The 19131-nt window shown below is 36.4% G+C and overlaps 5 protein-coding genes across 6 annotated transcripts in view; 3 read left to right on the plus strand and 2 right to left on the minus strand.

Annotated features, from left to right (window-relative positions):
- Positions 1261 to 3075, plus strand: LOC104731467. The gene has a single exon (XM_010450843.2). The coding sequence runs from the start codon at positions 1581 to 1583 to the stop codon at positions 2847 to 2849; it is 1269 nt and encodes a 422-aa protein (XP_010449145.1). The 5' UTR covers positions 1261 to 1580; the 3' UTR covers positions 2850 to 3075.
- LOC104731469 (dihydroceramide fatty acyl 2-hydroxylase FAH2) lies at positions 5043 to 7317 on the plus strand. Of its 2 annotated transcripts, none has more exons than XM_010450844.2 (7): positions 5043 to 5221; positions 5893 to 5972; positions 6137 to 6229; positions 6320 to 6516; positions 6595 to 6700; positions 6781 to 6927; positions 7026 to 7317. In XM_010450844.2, the coding sequence occupies exons 2-7, from the start codon at positions 5922 to 5924 to the stop codon at positions 7146 to 7148; spliced, it is 717 nt and encodes a 238-aa protein (XP_010449146.1). In that variant the 5' UTR covers positions 5043 to 5221; positions 5893 to 5921; the 3' UTR covers positions 7149 to 7317. The 2 variants fall into 2 exon arrangements, with proteins under 2 accessions (XP_010449146.1, XP_010449147.1); XM_010450845.2 differs by lacking the exon at positions 5043 to 5221 and adding an exon at positions 5416 to 5565.
- On the minus strand, positions 7334 to 9565 carry LOC104731470 (tetrahydrocannabinolic acid synthase-like). The gene is made up of 3 exons (XM_010450846.2): positions 9405 to 9565; positions 9213 to 9304; positions 7334 to 9070 (listed from the first exon to the last, which is right to left on the minus strand). Exons 1-3 carry the CDS (start codon positions 9443 to 9445, stop codon positions 7482 to 7484), a joined length of 1722 nt encoding a protein of 573 aa, XP_010449148.1. The 5' UTR covers positions 9446 to 9565; the 3' UTR covers positions 7334 to 7481.
- On the minus strand, positions 10518 to 12383 carry LOC104731471 (cannabidiolic acid synthase-like). The gene has a single exon (XM_010450847.2). It carries the CDS (start codon positions 12254 to 12256, stop codon positions 10679 to 10681), a length of 1578 nt encoding a protein of 525 aa, XP_010449149.1. The 5' UTR covers positions 12257 to 12383; the 3' UTR covers positions 10518 to 10678.
- Positions 14966 to 19131, plus strand: part of LOC104733446 (tripeptidyl-peptidase 2) — a gene marked incomplete in the record, with an annotated part of 6247 nt that continues 2081 nt past the window's right edge. Inside the window, 16 exon segments of the mRNA XM_010450849.2 lie at positions 14966 to 15413; positions 15619 to 15697; positions 15786 to 15859; positions 15990 to 16099; positions 16233 to 16313; positions 16418 to 16504; positions 16599 to 16741; positions 16853 to 17003; positions 17079 to 17201; positions 17425 to 17508; positions 17611 to 17798; positions 17880 to 18054; positions 18139 to 18260; positions 18333 to 18412; positions 18693 to 18751; positions 19040 to 19131. Coding sequence (XP_010449151.1) covers positions 14978 to 15413; positions 15619 to 15697; positions 15786 to 15859; positions 15990 to 16099; positions 16233 to 16313; positions 16418 to 16504; positions 16599 to 16741; positions 16853 to 17003; positions 17079 to 17201; positions 17425 to 17508; positions 17611 to 17798; positions 17880 to 18054; positions 18139 to 18260; positions 18333 to 18412; positions 18693 to 18751; positions 19040 to 19131 — 2084 coding nt within the window.

The raw sequence follows: 19131 nt of genomic DNA on the forward strand, positions 1-19131 counted from the left end.
GGGTATAAAACAAAAAAAAAGAGTAGTAATCGCCTATATATATATAGTTTACGTTCTTTTTTTCTCAGTTTCTAGAATAATTTGCGTTTTGGTCCTTTATCTTTTCTCGAATTGTTAAATTTACCCTGATAGTTTTCGATTTGGTTTCTTTATGTGCTGTAATGACAGCGAATCAAAAACAAAAAACAAAATATCTTTCCTTAGATATTTTTTGTTAATTAATTAATATTAAAATCACTCGTGAAAAGATAGAAAGGCAAATTTGTTTAATAATTTCAGATTAGATCCTTTATTTTCTTCGGATATTGTAATAAAAGACTAAAAGATTCGAATTAGCGTCATTACTGGAATTTTCCTTTCTTGTTTTTTTAAACACTAATTTAGTAAGTTGATTAATGTTTTTTACAACCATGAATAGGCAATTTTACTTATTTAGCAAATAACCGTATTAATTAGATTAGCTGACAATAGAAATTAGAAGTAAATGGTTTTTTACAAGCCAACGCCAAAGAGTTGCCAACCCATGAAAATTGCTAAATATAGAGAGAGATACGTCGAGTCGAGTAAAGATAATTACTAAATGTTACTATTTGCTAACGAGTTTATAATATGAATCAACGGTTCAAGTATTTAGCAATCAGAAAGGTGTTGGTAAACATCTAACTATAGACATAATATGTTGTTGATCGGTTTAATGAAGAAACTGTAAATATTTATCTTTAGAAACATAAAGAAACGTAAGAATCTTAAAATAGACGTAACCAAATTAACCATGTCAAATATACAGTAGATGAAATGGTTAGTTCGCTGTATTTAATTTGCTAGTTAACAAATTCTCTAATTCGAAATGGTTTGGAAGTTTTCAGGTCCGGTTTAATCTGACTTAATTTTGGTTTGGTATTTTATTTCGAACAATACGAATTAAGATTGAGAAGCTATTGTTATACTTATATAAAGTCATCAAATATTTTTTAACATACGTATTAGCAAAAACTAAGCTGAATAAATTAGTTTTTTTTTTTTTTTAAGTTTTAACTCCATAAATGTAAGATCTCGAATATATAAAATTATCAGTTCATCTTTCATTCGGTTTAAGTTACTTTTGTTGGTTTCGGTTTATAAATGTACAAATTATTGATTATTTCGGTTCGATTGGTTATTTTTAATTTGGTTAAACAAAAAGTATTGAATCTACAAGATCTGCCTAGTACAGTTGTACAACTATTACAAAAATGGAAAAGAATAAAAAATAAAATGGTTAAGGCACGCGTCGTCCTGTAAATGTCTTTTAAGCGGTTTCCTCATCATATCTCTCTCTTTGGAGGCCCTTTCACTTTCTGCGCAAACAAGGAAGACGAAGACGAGAACGAAGAAAGAGCTCTCTCTATCTATCTATCTTCTCTCCATTTATTACATTATATCTCTTCTCTCTCTCTCTCTCAAAATGTCAAATTAATGGTTTTGATCTTCCAACCAGATCTTCTTCTTTATCTCTTCGACAAACCCTTTCTTCTGGGTTCTTCCTTGAGCTGATTCTTTCTCCCAAAAACCATTTTTGTTGTTTCTTGAGGCAGAGAGACATGCCTTTACCTTGGAAGAAATCTAGATCGAGTCGGATCTCAAGATTCGTATCAGACTTTCAACAATCTCCAAAACATGGTGGATCTCTCGTTGTTGAAACTGGCTTCCCTACTTCTTTAATCGATCTCTTCGTCAAGAACCGCGATCGTCTCAAAAAACAATCTTCTAAACGTGTTAATAATAATAACAACAAGACTACGGCTCCTACACGACGGCGTGTTTCCTCTCCTCCTCATCCTCATCATCCTCTGCCTCCTTCTCTGTCTTTACAGAGACGTATGTCTCTTCCTCTCAAGCTTGATCCTGCTTTGGTTACCGAGGATCCTTCTCTTGTTGTGAGTAAGATCGATGAGGAGAGTTTTGTCCCGGAGAATAAACGCGGCGGAGGAGGTGGTGGATGTTGTGTTTTGATGGTGGTTGTGTTTAAGGTTTTTATGGTGGCTGTGCTCGCGTTGAGCACGAAAAAGCTCGCCGTTGGGATTACTCTCTCTGCTTTTGCGCTCCTCTTCCTCGAGCTCGCGGTGGCGCGTGTCTTTACGCTTTTGAACATCTGCCCCGACGCGCAGGTTCGGATAGATTCGTTGATCGAGAAGCTCATAGGGAAGCGACATAAAGAGAAGCTAGAAGAAGAAGAAGAAGTAACGACATGGACGCATGACAGAAGAAACAAGGTCTCGTTTGAAATAGTCGAAGAGCCTAGAGAGGAGATTAGTGTTGTTGTGCCTCAATCGGAGAAGAGCTCGTCGTCGGAAGAGAAGACGAGACCTGTGGCTGAGGAGGAGGAGGAGGAGGAGAAGAAGAAGGAAGTGCAGACGATAAGAGACGTGGTGTTTAAGAATGAGAAGAGTAAAAGCGCGAAGCTTAAATCAAAGATTGTGAAGAAGATCGTGCCAAAGAAGTTGAGGAGTTATAAGAAGAAGAGGAAGATGAAGAACAAAGAAAAAGAAGAAGCAGCAGCAGAAGGACAAGATGTTGAAGTTGAGATTGAAGAAGAAGGGTCTTTGACAGAAGTGTCTAGCTTGTATTCAGATGATAGAATCGAGAGTGAAAGCTCTGAAAGAGATGATGTAAGTTCGAGTCCGCCATTGTTAGAAGAAGAAGAAGGAGGAGAGATTGGGTCAAAAGGAGGGGATCTAACGAAAGTGATTGTTCTGATAGTGATTGTTCTTGTTGGATTGTTAATTGGGAAAGTCTTTGCTATCGGTCTGACACTATCTTCGTGTCTGATCCTCAGAGTTTTCTGCTGCAAATCACGAACCAGTCTCTGAATCTGAAACAGAAGAAGCAGAAAGATTTCAAGGCATTGGGTTTTGTTTTTTTTGTTTGTGTGTCCGTGGCAGTGGGTGGTGTGGTGGGCCTTACGGTGAAAGGGAGTGTTATTGTTTTGGGGTGGTTGGCAGTTCGAAGCTATGCAATTGGTTTGCTTATGAAACTGTAAATTTTTTAATTTTGTTTTGTAAACTTAATTAACAGAGAATATATTGTTATTATATATGATGGTCAAAGAGTCAAAGATGTTTGTGTTTACAAGAAAAAAAACGAAAACAAAAAATATAATTTAAGAAAAAAATGGTCATTGTTAATAATGAAAGGCAGAGCAATAACGTTTTTGTCGGCCAAAAAAAGCACTAACTTTTAGCAATAATTTATGTGGCGATATTGACGGAGACACATGATGACATGACCTTATTTACTTAGTCGTGCGTATTTTACAACATTTGATATACGTTCAAGATAATCTTGAATTTGATATGGCGTAATCGTATTGTCCTCGGTTATGTTATGTCCTTTGCGAATAACTAATCGTGCGCCTTTCTTTTGTTGTTTTTTTCACAGTTGCTAAATCAACTTTTTAAAATTGGATTCAATCTTTCTAAAAGAAGAAACTTTTTTTAAAGAGGATGTTGAAACATTGATAGTATCGATTTTTAGGTGGTTCAAATGAGAGGCATCAACATTTCTTTTTTTATGTATCCGGATTCGAAATGCTATTTTCTTGGGAATTAAAGAAAATGAGAAACAAGATCTACTAGTAAACTATACTCCAACATGATTGGTTTATAATAAAACAAGAAATTTGGACCTTGTATTAAGAAGACTGCATATTCCATGCGAGGAATCTTATCTGTGACAAATATCTTTGTTGTGGACTGACTATTAGGAAGAAAGAAAGAAAAAACAAAGCCCTTTTTGTTAAATTAAAGAGGTTGATTAAATATCTAAACCTAAATTAAACTTATATAAAAGTGCATGATGTATACTACTATTATTTATATAGTGGAAAACCTCACCGCTATATCATGTTCATGCCTACCATTAAGATTTTAATTTGGCCATGTCTATTAATTTATATATATGCAATGACTTGCTAGTTGGGTTGTTGATTACTAGTTCCCAACAGATGAAGTGTCTAAATGCATGTGTCATGTACTCATGTGTGTGTGTGTGTATATATATTTGTTGATATAAAATAACATATCCAATGATCCAATCTTGGTTTATATAAAATCATATATGTGAAAACTGTATACAGTTTGTATAGATCTCCTAGTGTAACAAACAACTTAAACAAGGCAGAGCCGCAGAGGGCTTTATAATATATATTTTCTACACATAATTCATTCATCTAGTCTTTGTTTAAAAATTAGTCATGCGTCCACATAATTCATGATTTATCATAATAAAAACTGTTGGTGATACTTGTGAGCAAAAACCCATTCTCATAGACTCTTAAGGCTCGTAGACTGATAGTAGTAGTGCATAGATAGACTCATAGTCCATAGAGAAGAGAAAAGCTTTCCCTAAAATTTGTCACAACTCACAAGTGACAAGAGATAAACTTCATGAAACATCATATTATCGAGGGACCGACCAATCCTATGAATCTATGACTGAAGACGTTTTCATTACCGATAGCAGCTCCCGCTCAAGCAATTTGTAGCAGCTCAATGTTGGCTACTTGGCTAGGCAGACTATTTTTTTTTTGTTTTATTCTCCATTTCCAAAATCAAAAGCGCCTCATGTAATTTGCGCTGAGGATGCTGATAAGAAAATTATGAAAAAAATTGAAATTTGTTTTCCACAGTTTAAAACCTTTGTTTTTAAAATAGCAAAATTATTTATATTTGTTCCATATACTGTACATGGGGATGTTTTCTAGAAACAGAATGGATTTATAAGCAAACACTATTTTGTTTTCCTTACAAAGACTATTCTTAATTTTAAACTTATTTTCTTCCAAAATAGCAAATGAAAATATATATTTTCTATACAAAACAAAAGATATTTACAAATATTTCCAAAAACAGAATAGATTTAGAAAATACTATTTTTATTTTTCTTACAAAAAAAACTACTCATAATTTCAACTTTTTTAATTTCCAAAATAGCAAATAATTTTTATTTGTTTCTAAACAAAATAAAAAAAGATATTTCCAATGGCTAAAGAAAAAGAGAAAACGTGGGCCGAACATTATCAGGATTCAAGCGAAGCATAATCCCACCCCTTCTGGTGACAGAGTGTTGTTTTGTTGTTTCCCTTCAATTGGAGAAAGAGTTAGCGAGTCTCTTACGCCGAGATTGAGAGAGAGAGAGGCTTGTTCTTTCTTTCTTCTTCTTCTTCGTCGTCGTCCTCTTTAAGGTAAAACAAAAAACCTCAGATCTCTTCTTCGCATTCTCATCTTTTTTTCTTCCGATTTCTTCTCCTTCTTTCTTCTACCACCCTTTTCTTTTTAAAATTTCTTGCGAAAACTTCGGGATTTTGTTCGTCAATTTCGGAGAATGTTTGTTTTTTTCTTCACCGTCTAAAAGGTGTCTTTAGCTTTCGTGGGGAGGGAAGGGTTTGATGATTTTGATTTTGTTTTTGTTTTCCTTGTGATCTCCGAAGAAATCTCATGTTTTGATTCGATTCAATCCTTCTCAAAGTTTCGTCCTTTTTATTTACATTGTCGAGGTTCTCTCTGTTTTATTGGCTCTGTCTTTTAGGTAATGATGTGAATCTTCCAATTTACTTAACTTTCTTTGTTGGATCATTGACCCTTGATGAGACTCTTCTTTGTTTTTGTGTTCCCCTTCTGCTAATTCAGCTTATTAACCAATTCCTCGGATGCCAAATGCAGTCTTTTTTAGATTCTCATTAAAGCAATAGAGTTTCTGAGAATTTTTGTTTGAGGTTGAATTGCACCTGGTTTTTAGGCCTCAAATCTTGTTTTCTTTTTGGCAATCGTTAATGGACTCAGTTACCAGATTTATATTTCTTTGTAGATAGATATACGCATTTACGATTTTTGCTCGTGGCTCTTCTTCTTGCAGAAGCAATCTCTCTCATATAGTGGGCAAAGATGGTTGCAGAACGCTTCACAGTCGATTTGAATAAGCCACTTGTCTTTCAGGTGATGCGCTCTATCCCTTCTTTTTTGAATCTACCTTTTAGATTGACAAGAGAATGTAATAAATGGCGATTTCTCTGTCAAATCTTCACAGTTGTTTGGTAGATTCTTTGATTATGTAATGCATCATTTTTTACTAATATAAAGATACTTGTATCCTTTGTCAGGTTGGTCACCTTGGTGAAGAGTACCAGGAATGGATTCATCAACCTATTGTATGCGTCGAAGGTCCTCGTTTTTTTCAAAGTGACTTTTGGGAGGTAACAACAACTCTGCCTTATTAAGATTTATCTTCTTATATATTGTCTTCTTTGTTCTGACTAAATCCTTTTTTTGGGGAACTTGAGCAGTTCTTGACTCGCACGGTTTGGTGGGCTATCCCAACAATTTGGCTTCCAGTTGTTTGCTACGTTCTTTCGATATCGGCAAGGAAGGGACTTACATATCCCCAGATCGGTTTAATAGTTGCCTTAGGCGTACTCACGTGGACACTTCTCGAGTACACCCTTCATCGTTTCCTTTTCCACATCCAAACCAAGAGTTACTGGTTAGTTCAATATCCATATGATTATGCATAAAACCATATCCAGAGTTTCATCACGAAGCTGATTTTGTTTCCCTGTAGGGCAAACACCGCACACTATCTTCTTCATGGATGCCATCACAAGCACCCACAAGATGGCCTTCGTCTTGTTTTCCCACCTACTGCAACAGCTATTCTCTTGGTTCCAGTAAGTATGCTTGATCCAAATCTAGAATCTTGTTTATTCATTCGAAACTATTATTAATGTTCTTCTTTTCTCATTGTTAGCTGTGGAAGCTTCTCCATCTCGTAGCTACTCCTGCTACAGCTCCTGCTATGCTTGGAGGCATATTGTTTGGCTATGTGATGTATGATATTACTCATTTCTATCTACACCATGGTCAACCTAAAGTACCAACCTTTAAACATCTTAAGGTAAGAAAACCCATCTCTAACCATCTCCCTATTTGTTTGGCATTCAAACTTATTCCTCTGAATTTCTTTCTGATGAGGTTTGGTATACGTTTTTACAGAAATACCACCTGAATCATCACTTTAGGATTCAGGACAAAGGATATGGAATCACTTCATCTCTCTGGGACAAAGTCTTTGGAACACTTCCTGGTACAAAAGCCGCTGCAGGGAAGAAGAGCTAAATCGGATTTCTGTTTGCCATTTTGAGAGTGTCGAAAAACTCACTGATATTGTGTATTCTTATTCATCAGGTGATTCAATGACTGTTTAACTACTACTGTATACGATCTATTCACCATATTTGAACATATTTAGTGGTGCCTAAACTGGTTCTCAGTTTAATTTTCACTAGTCTATTGGTTTAATATCATTCAGAATTTGGTGTTTTAGCTTCGACCAACCTTGGTTCTCATAAATCGTATTGGGTACACTCACTTTTACACTAGCAGAAATCTACACTATCATAAGAGAAAACATGAAATGAAATCTTTGAAATATGGTTTTGTGTTGAGAAATCAAAACAGAGGAGGAATACTCTGTTCGTTCCTGAAGAAATTTGTTGGATCAATCTTCCCTTTAACCAACCCCAATCTCTTGAAGTTATCTTTGAAATAGGTCTCACCCCATTTCCTTGCATCTTCAAAACTTGTGTTGTTCCCTTTGCTCGTGCCTAAATCAAGATCTCTGTAATTCAAATAAGCTCCTCTCGGCGATTTTGAAACGTAGGGAGTCATGTAATCGTGTAGCGATCTCATCCACCTAATGTTTATGTCCATCTCCTCGACTTCATTCACTTTCCATTTCACCATGTACTGTATATTATACAGATTCCCTCTCCTGTGTGGATATGGAGACTCATTTTCTGAAAGCTGGTTGATCTTTCCACCCAATGGCTCGAAGATCATCAATGGAGTTTCTTTCTCGAGAAACCTCTTGGTTACTTCTTCAAAAACTTTTTCAGGAAGTGGGGTTTGAACAAAATCTGACTTTGCTTTGAAATACTGATCTTCGAAGCGTAGGTCTCTGTTGAGCATGATCTCTAACGGCTGTCCTAATGTCCAGTTGAAGAACATTATGGATTCGATCCAGCTCATTTCCTTGCAGTCTTGAGATCGTAAACCGAGTTCCGGAAACTCCTGGTTCATCAGAGGAATCAGTCTATCGATTCCACCAAGAAACAGAGTTTGAAATGTAGTTTTCACTGTCCTTTGATTCCCTTCGTGACTGTTGTCAGTTATGACTCTGATGAATAGATCTTCGTCTAGCTCTGATCCAATGGATTGCCATCTATGAACAAGCTTGTTCATGCTAGGTCCCATCGTATGTTGACTTATGAAACAAGTTACCTTTTCAGGAACCCTAGCAAGCTTAACCTTCCATGACAAGACAACGCCAAAACTTGCCGCTCCACCTCCTCTAAGCGCCCAAAACAAATCCTCTCCCATTGTTTTCCGGTCAAGAATTCTCCCGTTCACATCCATCAAACGCGCGTCTACAACGTTATCAGACGCTAAACCGTGTTTTCTCATTAATGTACCGAATCCTCCGCCGCTAATATGCCCACCAACTCCAACACTTGGACATACTCCTGCGGCAAAGGCATGGATGTTGCTGGTTTTGGCGATCTCGTAATAGAGTTCGCCGAGTGTTGCCCCGGATTCGATCCAAGCGGTTTCGTCTGTAAGGTTGATCTTGATCGATCTGAGGTTAACGAGGTCGATGATTATGAAAGGTGATTGTGAGAGGTAAGATAGACCTTCGTAGTCATGACCACCACTCAGGGTTCTTACTTGCACTCCAAGTTTCTTGCTACATAGAATTGAGTTTTTGATTTCGGATTCGGATTTTGGTTTAACGATCAGAATCGGCTTCAGGCTTACAAAACTCAAGTTGACTAAACTCGAATCTGGAGATGAAGATTCGGTGTAGATTCGGGAATATGGAGTGTGAGTAGTAAGATTTATAGGGTTTTGGAAAGTTGAATCACAGTGATCTGTCGACAAGCAACTTTGAAACTGTTCTCTTGTCGGGGGAGAATAGTTTGTAAAATTATCAAAATCACCAAATCCTTGGTTAGACATCGTTCCAGATACCCTGAATATCTCTGTCAATCAACATAGCTTTATAAGCACCACAACACAAGACAATTTGAGACTAAGCCTAACACTAAAGTAGGGTAACATTTTGTAAGATAACTGGCTGATAAAACTATAGATCTGAATCAGAATCAAATTGAAAAGACGAACCTTGATTCAACAGACGGCTACATATTGGCAGGACTTGCATAAAAGGTATAAGCTTTTGATGTTCGACGAGAAGCTCCGTCAAGTACTGAGAGCTGTTCGAACAAGAACCAGAGAACACAGATCGGTTTCCATCACATAAAACCAATAAAATAGTGTTGCGAAGAGAGGAAAAATCAAGATATTTGGACATACCTGTCGATCTCAAGAGTGCTTCTAATCTGAGGAGAAGTCATGAGTTATTATACAAACCAGACATGAGGTTTTGTTGTGCTCTCTTCTGTATAGAAGTCAAACCAAAGATTGTTGCAGAACCAAAAGATAAGCAGAGAGGGTAAGAGAAAGAGAAAAAGCAAAGCCAGCCGACACCCAAATGTGGATTCTGCAGGTAAGACGCCAGTCTTTTAAAATTATTTGTTTTTTGTTTTTTCCCTCCCTCAAACAAATTAAACAACTATTTTTCTTTCCATTTTTGGGAGAAAATGTAATTTTTAAACTCAGACAGAAAAAATAAAAATCAGCTAAATCACATTTGATTAATCAATTAAGAATGTCACATAAACGTAAAAATTAAGAAAGTAGTTGTAGTGGACTAGTGGTAAAGGAAAATACATTTTTTAGTGTTTAGTTACATAAAGAGTAACTAGACTATATGTAACTTAGTATAGACTTTAAGTGTTCAAAGAAAGTTCTATTTACATATGGTGAAGTATCTAAATTCGAAAATAAGTTGTAAAACCAAAAGCATAACCCAACATATAATAGCTCAAACTCACTCACAAAATATATGTATGATCATGAAATTAGTTTCACATTTCATCAAAAAAAGAAATATATATATATATATATATATATAGTGTATGATCTCTTACACATAACATTTATAAAAATAAATATACAGAACTCAAACAAAGCACTAAATAGACTTGCTTTCATCAGGTGAATTCAATGACTGTTTAACAAATATTGTATAGAGTAATCAAAAAAAGAAATATATATATAGTGTATGATCTCTTACACATAACATTTATAAAAATAAATATACAGAACTCCAACAAAGCACTAAATAGACTTGCTTTCATCAGGTGAATTCAATGATTGTTTAACAAATATTGCATAGAGTAGTGTATACACTTTTGATCATATTTTAGTGGTGTCCAAACTGGTTTTCAGTTTTTAATTTTTACTAGTTTTATTGGTTTAATTAATATCATTTAGAAATTTGTGTTTTAGCAAGTTCTATCTTAAGTTAAAGGGGTTTGAAAGAATAAGAATTAATCCTTTCTGGTTTTACTTAATTCATCGAAAAATTGAAATCAAATCGGTTTATTTTATTCAATTCTGTATTGTGTACATTTCTACTTGAAAAATACATTCACTTTTACACTTGTAGCAGAAAGTAACACTATCTATAACAAAAGAACACATGAAATGAAATCTTTAAAATAAGTTTTGTGTGTTGAGAGAAATCAAAACAGAGGAGGAATACTCTGTTCGTTCCTGAAGAAATTTGTTGGATCAATCTTCCCTTTAACCAACCCTAGTCTCTTGAAGTTACCTTTGAAATATGCCTCACCCCATTTCCTTGCATCTTCAAACGTCGTGTTGTTCCCTTTGGTCGTGCCTAAATCAAGATCTCTGTAGTTCAAATAAGCTCCTCTAGGCGATTTTGAAACGTAGGGAGTCATGTAATCGTGTAGCGATCTCATCCACCTAACATGTTTGTTCATCTCCTCGACTTCATTCACTTTCCATTTCACCATGTACTGTACATTGTACAGGTTCCCTCTCCTGTGTGGATAAGGAGACGCTGTTTCTGAAACCTGGTTGATCTTTCCACCTAATGGCTCTAAGATCATCAGTGGAGTTTCTTTCTCGAGGAACCTCTTGGTCACTTCTTCGAAAACGTGTTCAGGAACTGGTGTCTGAACAAAATCTGACTTTGCTTTGAAATATTGATCTTCGAATCGTAGGTCTCGGTTGAGCAAGATCTCTAACGGCTGTCCTGATCTCCAGTTGAAGAACATGATCGATTCTATCCAACTCATTTCCTTGCAGTCTTGAGATCGTAAGCCGAGTTCCGGAAACTTCTGGTTCAGTAGAGGAATCAGTCTATCGATTCCACCAAGAAATAGGGTTTGAAATGTGGATTTCACTATCCTTTGATTCCCTTCTAGACCGTTGTCAATTATGACTCTCATGAATAGATCTTCGTCTACTTCTGATCCAATGGATTGCCATCTATGAACAATCTTGTTCATGCTAGGTCCCATCGCATGTTGACTTATGAAACAAGTTACCTTTTCAGGAACCCTAGCAAGCTTAACCTTCCATGACAAGACAACGCCAAAACTCGCGGCTCCACCGCCTCTAAGCGCCCAGAACAAATCCTCTCCCATCATTCTTCGGTCTCGGGTTATCCCATTTACGTCCATCACGCGCGCGTCCACAACGTTATCAGACGCTAAACCGTGTTTTCTCATTATCGTGCCGAATCCTCCGCCGCTAATATGCCCACCAACACCAACACTCGGACATATCCCTGCGGAAAAGGCATGAACCTTGCTGGTTTTGGCGATTTTGTAATAGAGTTCTCCGAGTGTTGCCCCGGATTGGACCCAAGCGGTTTCGTCAGTGAGGTTGATCTTGATTGATCTGAGGTTGACGAGGTCGACAATTATGAAAGGTGATAGTGAGAGGTAAGACAGACCTTCGTAGTCATGACCACCACTCATGGTTCTTACTTGCACGCCAAGTTTCTTGCTGCAGAGTATCGATCTTTTGATTTCGGACTCGGATTTAGGTTTCAAGGTCAGAATTGGCTTCAGGCTGGTGAAATTCAAGTTGAGGAAACTTGAATTTGGAGATGATGATTCGGAGAAGTCGGTGAATATTTGGGAATCTGGTGTGTGATTAGTGAGGTTTCTAGGGAGTTTGGAGATTTTATTTGTCGCCAAGCAACTTTGAAACTGTTCTTTTGTCGGAACAGAACTGACACAATTAAAAACAAAGAAGAAAAGAAACATAGACAAAGCAAGCTCTCTCATGTTTTTCTTTTTTTCTTTTTTCTTGTGTTTGAAGTCTCAGACAAGGAAGAAGGAACGTTCTTGAACTTTAGTGGTTTAGGAAAGTTTCAGAGATGTGTGTTGAGAAACTGAATGAGTTGCAGAGATGAACAAATAAGGAGGCTATATAGATTTTCAGTTTTTTGGCGTTATTTATTTGACCATAATATTAAATTTCAACGTCATGGTAGAAAATATAATATGATTAATTTGAAGAGTTGCTAAAACAAAGACGCTAACGTCTCGAGTCAAAAGAAGACCATTTGCGTAGTTGATGTGTAACAATGATCACCGTATATACGCGTTTTAACAAATATTGCAATTTCTAAACGTGGAGATAATTATTACTTGATGGAAAATAATTTGGCTCATTGTAAGATGTAGACCTCCCCATTACTCCCCATTGTTACAAAAATAACAATAAAACAATTTATGTAAAGAAAAGAGGTATTTCCTTCTACGGTAGTATCCATTTTAAGTAATTTGTCATATTTAGAGAGCTTAGATTGGTGGCTTTTCAAGAGAGTCATGATGTAGCCTAGCTAGGCTAGATATTATTCCACAAAAATTTAATAAAATGACTTCTAAGTTTTAACTTCTAACGAATTAGAACGTAGTTTAACTCCTAGCTACTAATGATAGATGTTTCAGAAAAAAAGAAAGAAAAAAAAAGTGTTTCATAAATTAGGTAGATCATCTACCCTAGGTCCGTAGATGTATTATTATAGTTTGTGTAACATTTAATTTTGGATTTTGTCCTTATTATATTTAGAGTTAAAATAAAGAAAACGTTATAAAACAAAATTATATTAGGATTTGGTATAAGTACTGATTAAATATCAATTTTTTCTGCCAACAATCTTAAATATATTAGCTAAATTACAACAAAAAAAAAAGAAGGATGAGTAATTTACAGGTTTTTTGTGGGTGATAGATTTGGAAAACGATGTATTATAATATGTCTTCTAGATTATCAATCAGACCTAAAGCTTAAAAACTACACAAACGGTGTAAAATTCCACAGTTTTAGTTTTTTAAAAAGAGACCTAGTTTTAATTTCCTTGTTATTAAACTTGTAAGCGTTATGAAACATTAGCTGGATCAAAATAGAATACATGCAAGCTGGTCATATGAAACCAAGAAAAAGTAAACGTCCGGATACTCTTGAAATTCAAAGTAATTAAAATAATCACGTCTTTCTTTTTACTATTTTTTTTATTTTTAGTATCTCACTTAAGAGAATATAAACTAATAAATTATGAAAAAAAATATGAAGCGTTAACGTCGTCAGGGCTTTGATGTCTACTCTCTCCACAGTCTCTACGGCCGGCATAGCGCAAAAACGTGTGTCAACGTTCTTACTTTCTGGAAGTCTTTTGTGTTTTGTGGAATGCATTGAATGATTTATTTTAGTGTTTACAAATATGATTCGTCGTTGTACTTCTCTCACAACCACAGACACCTAATCCGTATCATGATTCGTAAACTATTTGGATATCATAACAAAAACAAAGTAACGAGAATAATTAGTCTAAATTATGATTATATGAAATGTACGATATCTTTATTATGATTCTTAATTTCCTCGCTTTTTTCGTTTTTCTTTTCTTATGACTCCCCCCATCAAAGCTGGTATGAAGAATGATTGATCGATCGTTTTGTGTATGTGTGTGTATGTAAAATAGATATACCACAAAAAAGGAACGACGTTAAGAAAAAATGATAAACTTAATTATATATATCGATCGAAGACTACGTAATCGGTGATGTGATGATGATCATACAAACTGCTTCAACGTCAATGATCTCAGCTAACGTTCCAGCTGTGTTCGAAACGATCCCATTACAACTTCATGCATACCTAGGAGCAATATTCATATATATGGTTTTCAAAGCAACAAGGATTGTTTTTTGGGAGAGACCAAAACACAATTATCTGTAGTAATATATATATATATATATATATATATATATATATATTTCTTCAACTTGCATTACATTTTGAATTTTGCTGACACATTAAAATGTTGCTAATTAATCAAGATCTGATCCCCCCTTTTCTGGGATTCTTCATATATAAGCCCACATGACATAACTAACACAAATTTTTATCCATTCCTCTCATCCTATTAATAAAATAGTAAAACCTTAAATCAAAACGTGTAATTGATTAGGATTGTATACACGTTTTGATTTTAGTGGATTTTTTTTTTGTTGACCAAAAAAAGAAGTTAAACGTATATTCAATCCTACTTTTATCTAATTTAGTTACGCTATTGGTATAATCATCTAGGAAGAAAGTCAAATTGATCTCTACAAGATTAACAAACTGATAAGAAAGTATACTCAAAATGTTACGAATTAAACGAGCGAGGAAGGACCCCCAACTCCAAGTAGCAATTAGAGTGATTCCAACTTATTGAATTTGTTTATATGTTCAATTTAAAAACTTTGTAAAATAAGAAACTAAATCCAAAAAAAATAATCACGTTATCTAGATAGAGCAAAGCCAAGCCACCAGTTAGAGTCAGCCACCCACCACCAAACTCCATTGACACTATCCCCAAAATTAAAAAAACAAAGACCTCTCTCACGACGAGTCACCACGCACGATCCGGTGTAGCAGCAGCCAGCCAGCGACTCCCCTGTTAATTGACCAAAATACCCCTACTAACTTAAAAAAAAAAACAAACACACATACCGATGATGGATCTGAGTCTGCAGCTGCTGCAGGTTCACGGCCCGTCGTGTCCTTCTTATTGGGCTTCCTCTTCGTCTTCTTCACTCTCTCGTCCCCGTGATTTCATCATTTCATCTTCTTCGTTTCTTCTTCATCGAAGACTCAAATCCTTCGGAAGAAGAAGCTTTTCTCGTTCTCGCGGAATCCGATTAAGACGGAGTGGTTCCTCGGCGATGCCTTGTTCTTCTTCTGAGAATCTTACGGCTTCTCGCGTCGGCTGTGGCGGAGGAGGTGGTATCGGTGGTGGTGTTGGAGCTGAGAATGCTTCTGTCGCTAATTTCAAGCTGAACGAGTCTACTTTCCTTGCTTCTCTCATGCCTAAGAAAGAAATCCGTGCGGATCGCTTCGTCGAAGATCATCCTGAGTTCGACGGTCGTGGCGTCGTTATCGCTATCTTTGGTACCACTTCTTCCTTTCGTTTTCTTCAATCGTTAAGCGTCTGGTTTTGTGTATGGAGAGAATTTGCGTGAGCCTTATTATGCTATAGTTAAGTTGCTTGTACTGGATTAGATAGTAGAGCGATTGATTGTTTTTTAAGACGACGGCGTTGTAACTCTCCGAGTAAAATTCTGATTGAGGATTTTTTTTTTTTGTTCTTTTCCAGATTCTGGTTTTGATCCTTCTGCTGCTGGCTTGCATGTAACTTCTGATGGGAAACCTAAGGTTCTCGACGTCATTGACTGGTATATTTGTGGTTTACTTGAATTTTGCTTCGGTGTTCTTTGTTTGTTGAAGTGACTGACCTGATGGTATCCATTTTTTATTGTTCAGCACTGGAAGTGGGGATATAGATACATCCACAGTGGTGAAAGCCGATGAAGATGGTCATATTCGTGGAGCATCAGGTCAGTGATTTGATCTAGAAAGAGATATTTGTGATATCTGCATAATAGTTTTCTCGCTCATTATGGTTTGCCAATTTTTTAGCTATATTATACGTTGCTCATTTCTTCTGTTTAAACAAAATGGTTACAGGGGTACCTTTGGTTGTCAATTCTTCATGGAAAAACCCCACAGGAGAGTGGCGTGTAGGTTGCAAGTTGGTTTACCAGCTATTTACTGATGACTTAACTTCTCGTGTCAAGGTAGCTATTAGAGTTGTGATTTTTGCCGTTGTTGGATTTTTATTCACCTAGTCCTTAAATCTTTAACAAATTAGACACAGCTGGTCTGCAATTTCAGTTGTCTAATTTCTCTCTCTGTTTTCTCGTCACATAGAAAGAGAGAAGGAAAAACTGGGATGAAAAGAATCAGGAAGAAATTGCAAAGGCTTTAAAGAATCTGTATGATTTCGATCAGGTGCTACAAAGATACTGAATCTGGTTTCCTGTATTATGGATGTTGAGTTAGTGCGGTGCTAATTAAATTCTATCATCACCTCATTTGTCATTTTTCTCCTGCAGAAGCACAGCAAGGTGGAAGATACGAAATTGAAGAAGACCCGTGAAGACCTCCAAAGCAAAGTTGATTTTCTGAAAAAACAAGCTGATGTAAGTTTAGAGACTGTCCTTTGCTAGTTCTATTTCTGTATTCTTGTTCGCTGTTTTCTTGAATCTTTGCTGTAAATCATTTGTTTTTCTGTAGAAATATGAAGACAAAGGGCCTGTTATTGATGCTGTTGTGTGGCATGATGGAGAAGTATGGAGGGTTGCACTTGATACGCAGAGTCTGGAAGAGGATCCAGATTGCGGGAAACTAGCAGACTTCTCCCCCCTGACTAACTATCGGCAAGTCTTCCTCTATTTCTTATCAAAGTTCACGTTTTTATTGTTTGGGAGCATGATTTGTTCGCCAATAATAATAATTATTTTTTCATCTCAATCTTATATGTACTACAGAATTGAGCGGAAGTATGGCGTGTTTAGCCGACTAGATGCATGCTCCTTTGTTGCTAACGTGTATGATGAGGGAAAGGTCCTAAGCATTGTAACTGATAGTTCTCCTCATGGCACCCATGTTGCTGGAATAGCTACTGCACACCACCCTGAGGTGCCAACACATCTATATCAGTTAATATTGATAATTTGTTGCAACCAATTAATTCCTTTTCTATGTTTATGTTAGGAGCATTTGTTAAATGGTGTAGCACCTGGTGCACAAATAATATCTTGCAAAATTGGAGACTCGCGGTTAGGTTCAATGGAGACCGGAACTGGTTTGTCACGGGCATTGATAGCTGCCCTGGAGGTAATAATTCATTTAGCTGAAAATAATTCACCATTATTACAATTGTAACTTCTTCATATCACATCCTTTCAAGTTTGAACAAACAAGTCGTATTTCTCTTAATTGACTTTGTCATCAGGAAGTATTTCATCTGTGTGAATTATTTATATGTGAGGTTTGCATTGACATAAGTCAATACTTTCAGTATTCCTTTTTTATATGCTGACTTATATAAATGCTACAGCATAATTGTGATCTTGTCAACATGAGCTATGGAGAGCCAGCATTACTTCCAGACTATGGGCGCTTTGTTGACCTTGTTACTGAAGTATAATTCAAACCCTTCTATCTTTATTTGTGCAGCACTTATCTGCTTGTTTTTTGTGACTTTTATATTGCATTTATTGTTATTCTGCTGTGTTTTTTGTAGGCCGTGAACAAGAGACGCCTAATATTTGTAAGTAGTGCTGGCAACAGTGGTCCAGCTTTGACAACAGTCGGAGCACCGGGTGGAACAACTTCCAGTATCATTGGTGTTGGTGCATATGTTTCTCCTGCAATGGCAGCTGGTGCCCATTCAGTAGTGGAACCTCCCAGCGAGGGGCTTGAATACACTTGGTATTTTCACTGTTTTCCTTTCTTTTGATTCATTCTATAGCTAGTTGTAGATGGCATTAGATAGTTATTGCTATATTGTAGGTCAAGCCGGGGGCCAACATCTGATGGGGATCTTGGTGTCTGCATAAGTGCACCTGGTGGGGCTGTTGCTCCTGTTCCTACATGGACGCTTCAAAGACGCATGCTCATGAATGGAACATCAATGGCATCTCCTTCTGCCTGTGGAGCAATTGCGTTACTTCTAAGTGCTATGAAGGTTTCTTCTTCAACATTTTTGGTATATACGTTTTCTTCCCCGTTATTTTCATTCTGCTGCTGACATTCTTTGATACTTCTGTAGGCTGAAGGCATCCCAGTTAGCCCGTACACTGTGAGAAGGGCCCTCGAGAATACATCTACACCTGTAGGTGATCTGCCTGAAGATAAACTAACTACTGGACAAGGGCTTATGCAAGTCGATAAGTAAGATTCTATACTGTGTAATTAATATGACACCATATTTAAATAGTTAGTTAATTTACTTTTTTATGACAGGGCATATGAATACTTGAAAAAGTTTCAGGACTGTCCATGCGTAAACTATCAGATAAAGGTCAATCTCTCCGGAAAAACAAGTATGTAAACAAAGAATTTGAACTTTATTTTTAAGATTTTTCAAGCTAGAATCTTATTAAAAACTTGCTTGCTGAAACGTATCCCACATTCTTATTAGAATTAATTATAAACAGGACAACTGATGTTGATTTCCAATTTATATTTTGAATTTGCATCTCATCTATGTGTAGCTATTGACCTAAAGGGCTTCCTACTTTTGCCTGGGGAAATTTCCTAAGATTTTGAGTTTTATCGATAAAACATGTACCTTTCTTTTTATGATGAACTCTGTAAACGCAGTTCCACCATCACGGGGCATTTACCTGCGGGAGGGTACTGCTTGCAGACAGTCTACTGAGGTGAGCTGTTTTTATATATCTAGAATATGTTCACTCATGAGTATGCATAGCATAGTAATCTGCCCAAATGCATACCAACATAAATTCTATATAAAAAATCATTATCTTCATGCGACATGCCATATTCGTCCATTTCTAGAATATTAAGTTCTTTGGATGCCCTATCATGGAGCCAGAATTGCGCTTGGCATACTTTATCTCCTACCAGATGCGTAGTATATTTTGCTTTCAAGCTTTTCTTATATCTCATGTCTGGTATATGAAACAAGCATAGTTTTGACTTTCCAGTGGACGGTACAAGTTGATCCGAAGTTCCATGAAGGTGCAAGTAATTTAAAGGAACTTGTCCCTTTTGAGGAATGTCTTGAGTTGCACACCAC

The sequence above is a fragment of the Camelina sativa genome, chromosome 12, assembly GCF_000633955.1.
Source record: "Camelina sativa cultivar DH55 chromosome 12, Cs, whole genome shotgun sequence".
Classification (NCBI taxonomy): Eukaryota; Viridiplantae; Streptophyta; class Magnoliopsida; order Brassicales; family Brassicaceae; genus Camelina; species Camelina sativa.

Excerpts from the sequence above, each read along its gene's own strand:
- LOC104731471 (XM_010450847.2), bottom strand. The coding sequence starts at position 12,256 with ATGAGAGAGCTTGCTTTGTCTATGTTTCTTTTCTTCTTTGTTTTTAAT.
- LOC104731470 (XM_010450846.2), bottom strand. The coding sequence starts at position 9,445 with ATGACTTCTCCTCAGATTAGAAGCACTCTTGAGATCGACAG. Across the intron at positions 9,305-9,404 it reads AGCACTCTTGAGATCGACAG|CTCTCAGTACTTGACGGAGC; the intron begins GTATGTCCAAAT and ends TTGTTCGAACAG. Across the intron at positions 9,071-9,212 it reads TAGCCGTCTGTTGAATCAAG|AGATATTCAGGGTATCTGGA; the intron begins GTTCGTCTTTTC and ends GTTGATTGACAG.
- LOC104731469 (XM_010450844.2), top strand. The coding sequence starts at position 5,922 with ATGGTTGCAGAACGCTTCACAGTCGATTTGAATAAGCCACTTGTCTTT. Across the intron at positions 5,973-6,136 it reads ATAAGCCACTTGTCTTTCAG|GTTGGTCACCTTGGTGAAGA; the intron begins GTGATGCGCTCT and ends ATCCTTTGTCAG. Across the intron at positions 6,230-6,319 it reads TTCAAAGTGACTTTTGGGAG|TTCTTGACTCGCACGGTTTG; the intron begins GTAACAACAACT and ends GAACTTGAGCAG.
- LOC104731467 (XM_010450843.2), top strand. The coding sequence starts at position 1,581 with ATGCCTTTACCTTGGAAGAAATCTAGATCGAGTCGGATCTCAAGATTC.